The 14,561-nt window shown below is 39.3% G+C and overlaps 1 protein-coding gene across 2 annotated transcripts in view; it reads right to left on the reverse strand.

Moving 5' to 3' along the window:
* The window catches only part of PREX2 (phosphatidylinositol-3,4,5-trisphosphate dependent Rac exchange factor 2), a 298,802-nt gene that overhangs the window by 191,353 nt on the left and 92,888 nt on the right, over window positions 1–14,561 (reverse strand). For both annotated transcript variants that reach the window (XM_006061194.4, XM_045162805.1), the window contains exons 7-10: window positions 10,194–10,327; window positions 7,702–7,805; window positions 6,230–6,379; window positions 866–1,010 (exon numbers count right to left, since the gene is read on the reverse strand). In XM_006061194.4, coding sequence (XP_006061256.2) covers window positions 866–1,010; window positions 6,230–6,379; window positions 7,702–7,805; window positions 10,194–10,327 — 533 coding nt within the window. The remainder of the gene's footprint in view (window positions 1–865; window positions 1,011–6,229; window positions 6,380–7,701; window positions 7,806–10,193; window positions 10,328–14,561) is intronic.

The raw sequence follows: 14,561 nt of genomic DNA on the forward strand, positions 1-14,561 counted from the left end.
CTCTCAACTAGCCAGTGGCAGGATCAGATCTGAGTGGGGACTGGGTTTTGAACTATCTCTTCAGTGTACTTTTATAGCATTGACATTGTAAGTTCCTAGTTGTATGAACTTGGACATGTCAAACTCCCTGAGCCCCTAGTTTCTTAATCTTTAAAAAAAAAATTAAGGTTTTTAACTCTTAAGTATGTGTTTGAAGACTGGAAATTATGTACAGGAAGAAGCTGGCACAGAGCGTGTCCTAAGCAGAGACACCTGAAGGCAGTTACCCTGCCCTCTGGCTTAACCCGGCGGAGATCCCCACCTACAGCCGAGTAGCATCTGCAGAACCAGAGGCACAAGTTTGATCTCTGAGCGGAACAACCAAGTGACCTCCCTGCCTGTTCCTCTGTGCCTGGCCCCTCGCGTGACCCACTTTTTCAGACTCTTCATCAATACCCTTTCATCCTGAGCCCAGCTGTCTAAATTCTGAATTAATTGGGAGTTTAGACTGTGTGCCTTTCAGTCTAAGTGACTCTAAGGCCCTGCACCCATGTCCTTGCCAGACTCTGTGCCCTACAGGCAAACCCGCCTGCCTGCCTGCTTCTGCCTAATCCCAGTCTGCCATGCCCCTGAAACACAGTTTATCAGAAATTACTAAAGTCATGGATGGATGGATGGATGGATGCCTTCAGTTTTCTGGTCAGGATTCCTGGCTCTATATCCACTCCCTTATCCCATTATGGCTTAGGACATGCGGATAGTAAAGAAATATTCAAAAACACTTAGGAGAATATTTTTTTAGGAAAAAATGAATAATTAAAGGAAAGTTAACACATGAGATTGTGAAAATATGAAAGAAACACAGGCAGCCAGACAACAACCCTACCTTCCCAGAAAGCATTTAGGGAACGTAGTCAGTTTTCTTTTTCTGTCTTTGATCAGATTTCCTTGTTTGCACATCATTTTATAAAGTTTCTCACCCTGTTCGGAGATCATTACCCAGGTGTCTTGCTCCATTCCTAATTTTAAACCTGTCAAAAATGAAAACACAGGACAGGTCACTGAAAAAGTCTCTTCATTTGTTCATGCATTCATAAAACAAAACATTCTTTGCATGTCTACCACGCGCTGGGATTTGTGGATACAAAGCTCGTGTGATAGGACTCTGGCTGTCAAGAAGTTCATATGGTACTAGGAAGACAGTCAAGGTGAGATGCCTGCAGCCAAAGGGCACCGCTGTGCAGACTGTGCCCCAGAGGCACGCGGTTTGGCTGGTGGAGGAAAAGGAGCTGTATCTCAGACTCCATGGACCCCTTTAGTAGGACTCATGCTTATGCTCAGCTGCTCAGTCATGTCTGACTCTTTGCAACCCCATGGACTGTAGCCCACCAGCTCCTCTGTCCATGGGATTCTCCAGACAAGAATACTGGAGTGTGTTGCCATTTCCTTCTCCAGGGGATCTTTCCAACCCATGGATCCAACCCAGGTCTCTGATATATCCTGCACTGGCAGGCAGGTTCTTTACCACTAGCACCACCTAGGAAGCCCTTTGTAGAATGAGATCAGCACAGCTAGACAGTGGCACTGGAGACAGCCTTAGAGGAAAAACTGTGCTATGGGAGAGAAATGGTCACAGTACCTAACCGCTATCTTAGGGAAGTTTCACGGATGGACCATGTTTGAATGCATGAATATGAACAGGATTTCCAGAGAGAGAACGTCTTCACAAAGGTCATCTGAAGGAAGAGGCACACAGCCCTGGGTTTCAGGTGACAGGACAGTAGATGGATGGATGGCTGGGCAGGGTCCTTGCTCACCAGCAGTCTCAGTGTATTTCATGCCTTCGGAACTGGGGGAACATCTATGAATTGTAACCAGAGGGAGGGGGAAGGCAGGGAAGTGCAGGAAAGTTTTGACGCTTTGGAAACAAAGCTCAGAGGACAGTATAGGGAATTAAAAGGAAGAGGGTGTAAAAAGAGAGAGACAGGAGGGATCCACTAAAGTTCAGGCAAGTTCAAATCTCTGTAAACAATAGCAGGTTATCGGGAGAAGAGGATAAAGTTGAGAAATACCTGGGAGGTGGTATTGTTAAGACATAGCAATGGGTTAAATGTGGGTGTAGAGAGAAGAAATGAGGATGGCTTCCAGACAGTTGATGGGAGAACTGAATGGTGATGGGAAGGTGTCCTGGGCAAAGGGTTTCAGGTACAGAGAAATCCAGCACTGAGTAGCTTGAGCTGGGATGTTCACATGAAGCCCAGGGGGCAATTGATTAAGTGAGCATGGAGCTCCAGAGAGACAACAAGACTGGACACAAAGACTGAGAACCTGGCAGTGAAGAGTGGAAGTTAATCTGATAGAGACAGGCAATGCAGGCCAGGAAATTTAGAGGCAACCATTGCCAAAGGTAAAATTCTGGCCACACTGACAATCAGTGGATGGGACTGATGAAGACATGTGGCAGAAGAATTTCTGGATTTTTTTTTTTTACTCTTCTAATTACTAAGCTTCTTACTGAAATTTTATTTACAATGGAGAAGTCATTAACATTTGCCAGTAACAGTGAATAATCCATTACAAATAGAATAAACAGAGTTATGTAAGTTAAAAAGCAGAGTTAAGAATAACATAGGTAGAGTTATAGACTGTGCTTTCTTTTTTGTTTTCTTCCTTTTTTTAGGTCTTGGATGTATTTATATGCATAGCCAGTTCAAAAAAAAAGCTAAGGTTCAACTTGATGAAAAATTGACTATCTTTTAAAGGATTTGCTGTGTTCCTTGAATGGACTGTTAGATTCAACAAAACCCAAAGTGTCAGTTATGCATTCATGATCTTTGTTTTAAATTTTTTCTATTTGGTTCTTCATCTAAGATAAATCAAAGGAGTATTTTTAAATGTTTTAGAAATTCTTATAAAAATGTATACTATGACTAATTTAATCAAGGTAATAGAAATTTTTACATTCTTCAAGGGGAAATATCTAAAGATGGAAGGAAAAGCTCTTTATGTTCTAAAATTATATAATTAATGAGATATTTTATACCTAAATCTCTGGGGAAAGGAATAAACACTGTCACATTTCTCATCAATTATTTGGTAAAGAAAATAGTTAATTATGCAAACACTTCTATTTCCTGGCTAATTACAGAAATGTGAATACGTGCAGGTAAACTTCACACACTGAGTATCACCAGACCAAATACTGTTTGCAAATCTTGATAAAAATATGAAGCAAATTTGAGCTAGACCTCCTCATGTGAACAAGTTCCTTATGGAGTTACATGACATTGATTCAGTGACACTGTAACAACACTTAAAAGTTAATATGCATGCAAAATGCCTTATTTTACAATTAGGATACTAAAATATTTGACCAAGGAACTTTCAGTGTACTGTTAAATACAGAGGGACAATTGGTGTAGGTCTCCAAACACTGAATTATATTATTAAAGCGTGTTTCTTAAAGCAAAACTCTATAATGATTCTTTAGAAATCAGGAAGGATAAAGTGTGACCATATATTAATCCATATATGTGGAATCTAGAAAAACAGTATAGATGATCTTGTTTGCAAAGCAGAAACAGAGACACAGATGTAGAGAACAAACATATGGATACCAAGGGGGAAAGGTGGAGGTGGGATGAATTGGAGATTGGGATTGACATATATACACTATTGATATGATGTATAAAATAGATAACTAATGAGAACCTACTGAATAGCTCAGGGAACTCTACTCAGCAGTCTGTGGTGAACTACATGGGAAGGAAATCCAAAAATGAGCAGATACCTATACAGTATAGCTGATTCACTTTGTTGTACAGAAGAAATGAGCACAACATTCTAAAGCAACTATATTCCAGTAAAAAATTTTTAAAAAGTAATAAAGTGCAAAGAAAACTGAACAAATTTTAAGCAAGTAAAACTATTTGCTGTAAAGTGAATGTCTGTATGTCCCCAAATGGTGTCCCCAGTAGCTCAGCAGGTAAAGAATCATCCTGCAATGCAGGAGACAGAGAAGACACAGGTTCAATCCCTGAGCTGGGAAGATCCCCTGAAGGAGGAAATGGCAACCCATTCCACTATTCTTGCCTGAAAAATTCCATGGGGAGAGGAGCCTGGTGGGCTACAGTAAAAAAGGTCTCAAAGAGTCGGACATGACTGAACAACTAAGCATGCATGCCCCCAAAATTCACATGTTGAAACCTAGTTTCCAATGTAATGGCATTAGGAGGTTGACCTTTGGGGTAATTAGTTCATGAGGGTGGAATCCTCATGAATGAGATTAGTGCCCTTATTAAGGAGATCTAAGAGAGCTCTTTCATGCCTTCCGCTAGGTGAGGACAAAGAGAAAATGGTCATCTACAAACCAGGAAACAGCCCTCAACATATACTGAGTCTTGGTCTTCCCATCCCTCTGAACTGTGAGAAATAAACTTCTGTTGTTCATAAGCCACCCAGTGCAGGGTATTCTGTTTCAGCAGTCTCAACAGAACTAAGACACTGTTTAAAACACACTGCTAGCCACAATCTAATTATTTTGCTAACTATATAAAGTTTTCTTTTATTTGATTTCCATAATGTGAAGTCAAGTGGGCCTTAGAAAGCATCACTATGAACAAAGCTAGTGGAGGTGATGGAATTCCAGTGGAGCTATTTCAAATCCTGAAAGATGATGCTGTGTAAGTGCTGCACTCAATATGCCAGCAAATTTGGAAAACTCAGCAGTGGCCACGGGACTGGAAAAGGTCAGTTTTCATTCCAATCCCAAAGAAAGGCAATGCCAAAGAATGCTCAAACTACCGCACAACTGCACTCATCTCACATGCTAGTAAAGTAATGCTCAAAATTCTCCAAGCCAGGCTTCAGCAGTATGTGAACCATGAACTTCCTGATGTTCAATCTAGTTTTAGAAAAAGCAGAGGAACCAGAGATCAAATTGCCAACATCCGCTGGATCATGGAAAAAGCAAGAGTGTTCCAGAAAAACATCTATTTCTGCTTTATTGACTATGCCAAAGCCTTTGACTGTGTGGATCACAAAAAACTGTGGAAAATTGTGAAAGAGATAGGAATACCAGGGACCACCTGACCTGCCTCTTGAGAAATCTGTATGCAGGTCAGGAAGCAACAGTTACAACTGGACATGGGACAACAGACTGCTTCCAAATAGGAAAAGGAGTATGTCAAGGCTGTATATTATCACCCTGCTTATTTATCTTATATGCAGAGTACATCATGAGAAACACTGGACTGGAAGAAACACAAGCTGGAATCAAGATTGCCAGGAGAAATATCAATAACCTCAGATACGCAGATGACACCACCCTTGGGCAGAAAGTGAAGAGGAACTAAAAGGCCTCTTGATGAAAGTGAAAGTGGAGAGTGAAAAAGTTGGCTTAAAGCTCAACATTCAGAAAACGAAGATCATGGCATCCGGTCCCATTACTCCATGGGAAATAGATGGGGAAACAGTGGAAACAGTGTCAGACTTTATTTTTCTGGGCTCCAAAATCACTGCAGATGGTGACTGCAGCCATGAAATTAAAAGATGCTTACTCCTTGGAAGGAAAGTTATGACCAACCTAGATAGCATATTCAAAAGCAGAGACATTACTTTGCCAACAAAGGTCCGTCTAGTCAAGGCTATGGTTTTTCCTGTGGTCATGTATGGATGTGAGAGTTGGACTGTGAAGAAGGCTGAGCACTGAAGAATTGATGCTTTTGAACTGTTGTTGGAGAAGACTCTTGAGAGTTCCTTGGACTGCAAGGAGATCCAACCAGTCCATTCTGAAGGAGATCAGCTCTGGGATTTCTTTAGAGGGAATGATGCTGAAGCTGAAACTCCAGTACTTAGGCCACCTCATGCGAAGAGTTGACTCATTGGAAAAGACTCTGATGCTGGGAGGGATTGGGGGCAGGAGGAGAAGGGGACGACAGAGGATGAGATGGCTGGATGGCATCACTGACTCGATGGACGTGAGTCTGAGTGAACTCCGGGAGTTGGTGATGGACAGGGAGGCCTGGTGTGCTGCGATTCATGGGGTCACAAAGAGTCGGACACGACTGAGCGACTGAACTGAACAACATTGGAAATATTCAAAATGTATTTTAGCATGGGCTAACATCACCTACTTAATGTAAGTGAACATCAAACACCATCTACTTCCTCATAACTTTTGCCCATTTTCTGCTTTCTTGTTAAATTTGAATCTTCACAAAGTATTATAATGCTCAATCCATATACGCACCTTTCCGCCGTTCTCGTTCTTTCAAAATAGCTTCAAACCATTCATGTTTCTCTTCAGGTGTTTTTGCCATACACACAAACCATTTATTTTTGGCCGTGTTATGTATCTTCCATCCATTAACAACAATGTGTCCACTGCTATGGAAGTCAGCTGAAAATTAATAGGTAAAGTGAATGAACAAATGTAATATATATTAGAGCAACACAATCATTCATATCAAAAAAGTTCCAAAACCACTGAATTCTTCAAAATATCTTTATATGTGTGTATTGAAGAACATAAAATTTTTTAAAATAAAGAAACTTTTGTATACTAAATGCAGTCAGACCTGAAAAACAGAACATCCCTAATTCACAACATTAACAGTTGAACTTTTTAAAAAATCTATTCGGTTTTAGGGGACCCCTGGTACCTCATATGGTAAAAAATCTGCCTGTAATGTGGGAAACCCAGGTTCAATCCCTGGGTCAGCAAGATCCCCTATCCATGGGGTTGCAAAGAGTCGGACACGATTGAGCAACTAACATTTCATTTCATTTTTCATTTCATTCGGTTTTAATGAACAGTTTAAGAATTTCCATCTTATTCAATTCAAATCTGACTACTGTACTGCAATCTATGGTTTGCCCAACACTGCACTACAGACCACATTTTCTAGAAGTCAAACATTCTTGGCCTCTGGCCAACTACACAAATAAACTAGTTGTCAAGAAAGAATACAAAGGATCTGGCACTACTTTTTGAATGGCTTTCCAAGCCTGTACCAATGAAAATTAATTCCAGAAGGTTCAATGCTTTCCTATGACAGCTCTTAAGCTGGATGTTTTAATAGCATCATGATCAAACTACTATATACGTTATGGACACAACTGCTAGTTGATGCCACTCCCAGCTACTTTTGTATCTCTGTGTTTGATGTTAGTGTTTAACACGGTTTGGGCTTCCCTGGTGGCTCAGCAGTAAAGAATTCACCTGCCAATGCAGGAGACATGGTTCGATCTCTGGGTCTCAGTATTCTTGCCTGGGAAATCTCATGGACAGAGCCTGTCAGGCAGTCCATGGGGTCACATGAGTCGGACATGACTAGCAAAAGATGGAAGGCAAAAGGAGAAAGGGGCAGCAGAGGATGATACGGTTAGATAGCATCATCGACTCAACAGACATGAATCTGAGCTAACTCCAGGAGACAGTGGAAGACAGAGGAGCCTGGCACACTTGCAGTCCATGGGATCGAAAAGAGTCAGACACAACTTAGCGACTGAACAACAACAAACAAACATGCTTCAAGTGAAGATAATTTTCCGTTTTAAAAGAGTCCTCCTCTCTGTTATCTTCCCTTCCTCCTCCAACTGTTCTGCCTATCAAAGTATTTCTAAGCTCAGATTCACTGCAGATGAATCACTCAAGTGAAAAGTCTGTCTTACAAGGGAGTTTATTATTGGCATTCCAATTTAAATTTACCAATCATTTACCTGTGCCATCATCCACATTCTCCACTTCCATCACCTCTGTATTGATCCGGCCACGAAAAAGGTACCGATGTCCATCAGTAGATGCTTTGCTATTTTTCAACCGTCTTATAACAAGAAGAAAATCACACACAAAAAACGTGGTTACTAAACTTAAGGCAAAACCTTGTTAAAGCAAGATAATTTAAGCCATTCTTTGAAAAAGAGATGCTAGTTCCATCAACAGTATCAAACATTAAGCTCTTGGTGTTTTTTTACTTGTGTCCTCAAATTCATAACAGTTCAGGTTGCTCTATAAGATGGTGCTAGACACGGAAGCCCTGAGCCAAGGACAACACACAGGTGGGAGGGTGAATACATGCTTTTGCTCAATATATGACATCAAAGATCCCCAATCAAACTCTGACAGACACTAAAAGTTGGTTATTCACAACTTCACTTGATTTCTTTCACAATTTCACTTCATTTCTCAATTTTCAGTAACTAGATGGTAATTTTTTCTCAATTCCTGGTAAATTTCAGTTAATACTTATGATCCTCTTCAAAGAGACTTGGACTGTACTGGAGGTTATTAAGCATTAACTAGCTCTAAAATATTTTTCCCATACTGTTGTAATATGATAACCGTACACTTGAAGAATAAGTCTCTCAAATATACCTATAATCCTTCATAAGAATCCTATTTATTTATAAAATAGTCTAAAACATTTCAAAATGTTGTGTATAGTACACTAGTACCAGCCTTTGATCTTAAAAACTGAGCAACACAAAGTAAAAAAAAAAAAAATCCAGGTTCAGATGAGCTTTTGTAATAATGAATTAGTCAGTTATGGATATATTTATACTTGAATCACTGAACACTCAGGGGAGATTGCTTTTAAAATATTTTAAAGAGGAAAGATTTGAAGAAATAATTCAAGAAGATTAAGCAACATTTAGTCATCCAAGAGACTTCAATTGACTTGAACTATTTGACTCATTGACAAAAGTCTGCTAACAACTGAATATACTAAAATTATTAATATATGTTTCATAATATATACTGAAATTATTAATGTATCATGTTACATATACACACTAAGCAAAAGTTAAGTTGTCAAGTACATTAATGCAGAGCTCCCTCCCCTCTTCTCCTCTGCATTTATATGTATTTGGTCCATGTTATACATACATTATGGCTATTTGCCAAGCAGCAGGATTTTGATTTTATAAAACTTTTCCTATCATTTAATTTATTTAACAGTTACAGCCATGAGACTATGAATGGCAACATCATTTGTACAGTTAATTTTGCAAAAGCTCTGACCTTGAGGGCAGTCATATATATAAGGATGGGAACAACTCTAATAAAAAAAAGATCTGATTCTCAAACAGATGTCTTTAATAATCAAACCTAGATGGATGTGTTAATTTAGTGGGAGAAACCTTTCACAATGGGTATTATATTAAATCATCACATTGTACACTTTAAATATCTTATAACTTTGTCAATAATACCTGACTAAAGTTGGGAAAAAATAATTGCACCTAAACAACTTGAATTACCTAATTTTTTTTATTCATCCCTTTATCTTAAAGTGTTCCCCTTTTATTTTTTGTCATCTTTCATGAGGCACACACATTTTATCACAATCTGCAATAAAGGTGGGCTTTGAATTAGAACTGAATGGGTCCAAAATTCATTTCTGTAACTATTATTTATGGGAAAGTTACTTAACCTCTCTGTGAGAACCTTTTGTTCTCTACAAAACAATGATAGTGAAAATACCTATTTTATAAATTTATTGGGAATACTATATAATTAATTCATGTGATTCTGAGATCATGCCTGACAGAGAATAAGCATTTTTTTAAAATTTCTCTTGGAGTATAGCTGTTTTACAGTGTTGTGTTAGTTCCTACTGTACAACCAAGTGTGTCAATTAAATGTATACATAGATCCCCTCATTTTGGATTTCCTTCCCATTTAGGTCACCACAGAGCATTGAGTAGAGTTCCCCATGCTAAACAGTCAGTTTCATTAGTTATTTATTTTATACATAGTATCAATAGTCTATATATATCAATTCCAATTTCCCAATTCATCCCACCACCCCTTTCCCCTCTTGGTGTCCATATGACCTTTTAATTTTTAAAGAGCTTCATACAGGTAGAATTAATAGCCTGTTCTAGATTTTCCTGAAACCCACATCTACTAATCCCAATCTTGCTGCTAAACACAAAAAATTGAGAAGAGCATACTACAAGAAATAAATAGGTTCATTTTCACAGGTGGTAGAAAAGGAATTTTTTAAAAAGCTCATTAAGATAGAGAGACGATAATTTAATTATTTCCTGGCTCTAATCCTAACCTGTTCTCTTTCTTGAAGTAGCAAGGAGAAGGGGCTGAGAATACATGGAAGTTTTTACTGATGAGGTCATGGGGGCACAGAGACAATGTTGAATCTGTGAAGTGGATAAACAGCTTTTAAAGTATTACCTGTCTACATTCTTACCTATGTTTTCTTTTGCAATACACCAAAAGGTTGTCAAAAAGAAAAAATACCCGCTCTTGAATATTTCCAGAAGAAATTTTCAGTAAGACTCCACACATTAGCATTTCTGTACAGGTATCAGTAATGTTGGACCCCTAAATCGGGAAAAATGGAGAAAATAATGTCTGATTACTTAACAGAAACTTTGACGCAGTTTTTTTCCTCCTGTTTTTATTTAAAGATGCAATATACAAACAGGATAGAAGTTCAAATAGTTTAAGTATTAATATACTGAGCTTAGGTGTCCTTCCCTCCCAGTCTCCTCCAGGTGAGTATCAGTAGGTATAGCTCCTCTTAAGAGATTCTATGTCTTCTTTAGTTATTTTACATATGTGTAAAATATGTAAAAAAATTTTACATATTTTACACAGCATATATAATGAATGTTATCTTTGTTCTCTAAAAATAGGAGATGATTTCAAACTAACTCATGACATGAATGTTCCTAATACTCATTTTTCTCCTCCTCCTCTCTTTCCTTGGTCTGGGAGAAGAGCTCCATGAACAAACGGAAAGTATGTGTCCATTTTTAGCCAGTCTTAATTTATATAAAATTGTTCCTCCATATCCATGGGTGAATGGTTCCAAGACTCCCAAAGATACCAAAATCTGAGGATGCTCAAGAGGCATAAATAAAATGGCATAGTATTTGCATATAATCTACACACCTCCCCCGTACATGTTAATCTCAAGATTGTATCTAAAATCTAATACAATGTAAAGTGAAAGTGTTAGTCACTCAGACAGGTCAGACTCTTTGCAACCCTGCGGACTGTAGCCCACCAGGTTCCTCTGTCCATTGATTCTCCAGGCAAGAGTACTGGAGTGGATAGCCATTCCCTTCTCCTGGGGATCTTCCCCGTTCAGGGATTGAATCCAAGTCATTGCAGGCAGATTCTTTACCATCTGAGCCACTAGGGAAGCCAATACAATGTAAATGTTACATCAGTTCAGTCGCTCAGTGTCTGACTCTTTTTGACCCCATGGACTGCAGCAGCCAGCAGCCAGGCCTCCCTGTCCATCACCAACTCCCGGAGTTTACTCAAACTCATGTCCATTGAGTTGGTGATGCCATCCAACCATGTCATCCTCTGCCGTCCCCTTCTCCTCTGGCCTTCAATCTTTCCCAGCATCAGGGTCTTCGCATCAGGTGGCCAAAATGTCACGTAAATAGTCATAAATATAATGTAAATACTATCTAATAGTTGCTGGTGCAAGTTTTGTTTTATGAAACTTTCTGGAATTTTTTTTTCCCCAAATAGTTTCAATCTGAAGTTGGCTGAAATTCTGGATGCAGAACCCGGAATACAGAAGGCCAACTGTCCCAACTTCTAGGACGGAGAGGAAGACAAAAGAAGAAATAAAAGGAAAAAAATCTATTTTAAGAGAGCAACCTTCCATAAAACCTTTCACCACAGTTATTAAAAGATGCACTGGCATGCTCATTCATTGAATAAACCCTTACTGAGTGCCCATGAAGGTCATATGATCAGCAACAAACTGATTCTTAACACAAGTGCTAATCATGGGAGGTTGAGAGGAGGAAGCACAAGAGAGAAGGAGCCTGGGCTCCTGAACCATCAACAAAGGGAAACTGCCCACTGGGCAGAACCTACACATGAGTGTCATGTGAACTGACCAGAAATGTCTACTTTGAGCCATTGGTCTTCCCCAGTGTCTCAGTAATAAAGAATCTGCCTGTGATGTAGGAGCCACAGCAGACACTGGTTCAACCCCTGGATCAGGAAGATCCCATGGTGGAGGACATGGCAACCCACTCCAGTATTACTGCCTGGAGAATGCCATGGACAGAGGAGCCCAGTGGGCTATAGTCCAAGAGGTCACAAAGAGTTGGACATGACTGAAGCGACTTAGCAGGTCATAAGTGTAAACTAGCATAACTAACTTGTTGAGTCACCAAGTTGGAACAAAAAAAAGGGGAACTTTTCAGTAGAGCTCTGTTAAGTGTGCTTTGTAAGAATACTTCTGTTTTAAATATGTATGGTCTTTTTTGATATTTAAAACTGAGAACATCAATATTAATTTCATATTTGCATATTAACAATGAATATTTTCCTGATTAATATTAAAAATTTAAATTAAAATAACTCATATAACTATAATAAGAAACTTCCCAAAAGAGAAGTTATTAAGACAGTGTCACTGCGTTAGTCTGGGTATCTATATTACAAACACATTTTACATTTGAAATACTTCCCTCTCTCCCTTTGTCATAAGGGTAGAAATGGATAGAAATGGAGATCTGTCAAACATTCACACAATTTCATATATTTTGCAATGCGATAATTAAGCAAAAACTGTCATCAAATGTAAACATCAATCTCAACTGCAGTGGCAATGACTTCTAATTTATAGTGAATACATCTCTCCCTTAGAAAAAAAATTAGAATGGCATTTAAAATTTAAAAAAGGAAACATCACATTGATTATTGCACAAGGGACCTAAATAACATTATGAAAAGTGGCTTTATCAATAGCAATTTTACAAATGGTACAAAACACTTCACTTTAGATTATTCCATACAGTAGTCCATAAATGCCAATGCAGAAATATAGTCTGTTACATATGGAGAGGCAATGGCACCCCACTCCAGTACTCTTGCCTGGAAAATCCCATGGACGGAGGAGCCTGGTAGGCTGCAGGCCATGGGGTCTCGAAGAGTTGGACATGACTGAGCGACTTCACTTTCACTTTTCCCTTTCATGCATTGGAGAAGGAAATGGCAACCCACTCCAGTGTTCTTGCCTGGAGAATCCCAGGGCCGGGGGAGCCTGGTGGGCCGCCGTCTATGGGGTCGCACAGAGTCGGACTTGACTGAAGCGACTTAGCAGCAGCAGCAGCATTAGTATTATACTAATTTGCATATTAACCAGTCTTCCCAATAGTTTCCCAGGTTAAATATGTATGTATTTATTTGTAGATGTATTCTTAAATGAATGAAATACTAACAATACATTTTCTGACTTGTTTGTGGTGATTATCTTCATTAATAAATATAAGGAAAATTTAACGCGAATTTGAGCTAACTATAATCCGTCCTCTTACACAGCCTCAGGGGAGATACTGTCCAAGCACTGAAGAACTCATGGGACCACTGTGCAAAATAGAAAATGGATCTATTACTTGTGATGATAACTGACATACACTCTGAATGGTCCCATGTAAGGCCAACACAATCTCTTTGTAAATGTAACTTCTTTGGAAAGCCAAACATAATCAGAAAGGATCTCAGTGAGCTGAATTTCAGGGGAGTTTGTAAGCACTGGGCTGAAATGTGTTGAAAGTGAAAGAGTTAGTTGTTCACCCGTGTCTGACTCTTTGCGACCCCATGGACTCTAGCCCGCCAGGCTCCTCCTTCCATGGGATTCTCCAGGCAAGAATACTGGAATCGGTTGTCACTTCCTACTCCAGGGGATCTTCCTGATCCAGAGACTGAACCCATAAATCCTGTGTCTCTTGCATTGGCAGGTGGATTCTTTACCACTGGCGGCATCTGGGAAGCCCCCTTCATCATGAAAGGTCCACCAAAATCTGAACATAGCTAAGATGTTCCTTCTACCTTCCAAGTTCTGTTATACCATTGCCTTTTGATGGTATGAATTGACTTCAGAAACCTAGAAGATCCTATTTCTCCTCTGGACCTTCTCCAGCTTGTCAGGGTTTCCCATAACATGAACACCTCCAAAAATGAATCAACCATTTGGATTGAGCTGGCAAATGAAAAATATAGAAGTGATATTATTATTTCTCCAGTCCCATACAACACATTCCCTAGTGGCTTAGACGGTAAAGAATCCTGCAATGCAGGAGAGCTGAGTTCGATCTCTGGGTTGGGAAGATCCCCTGGAGGAGGGCATGGCAACCCACTCCAATATTTTTGCCTGGAGAATCCCCATGGACAAAGGAGCCTAGCAGGCTACAGTCCATGGCGTTGCAGAGTTGGACATGACTGAGCAACTAAGCACAAGGTTTTATTAGCACATCTATGGTAACCCCATGTTACATCTGATTCAAAGTTCCCCTAGGTCTTTCTCCTCTACCCTATACTTGAATATTTTGACTTTTCGATTCAGTTAATCCAGACTGACATCATAACAAGCTCTCAAACCTCTCACTAATATGCATTATATTGAAGGCATCACCATAAATTCCCATCAGCTCCCAATCAAAAATCAGAATAAGATGAATTGACCTCTTCGAAGTCAACACTTCTTTCCATAAGTGACTCAAAGCATCTGCTTAATTATCAATTAATGAAGTTGTATGGGGGTAAGAACATCAAACCCAACCACCCACAGTTTCTAGAA

The sequence above is a fragment of the Bubalus bubalis genome, chromosome 15, assembly GCF_019923935.1.
Source record: "Bubalus bubalis isolate 160015118507 breed Murrah chromosome 15, NDDB_SH_1, whole genome shotgun sequence".
Taxonomy (NCBI): domain Eukaryota; kingdom Metazoa; phylum Chordata; class Mammalia; order Artiodactyla; family Bovidae; genus Bubalus; species Bubalus bubalis.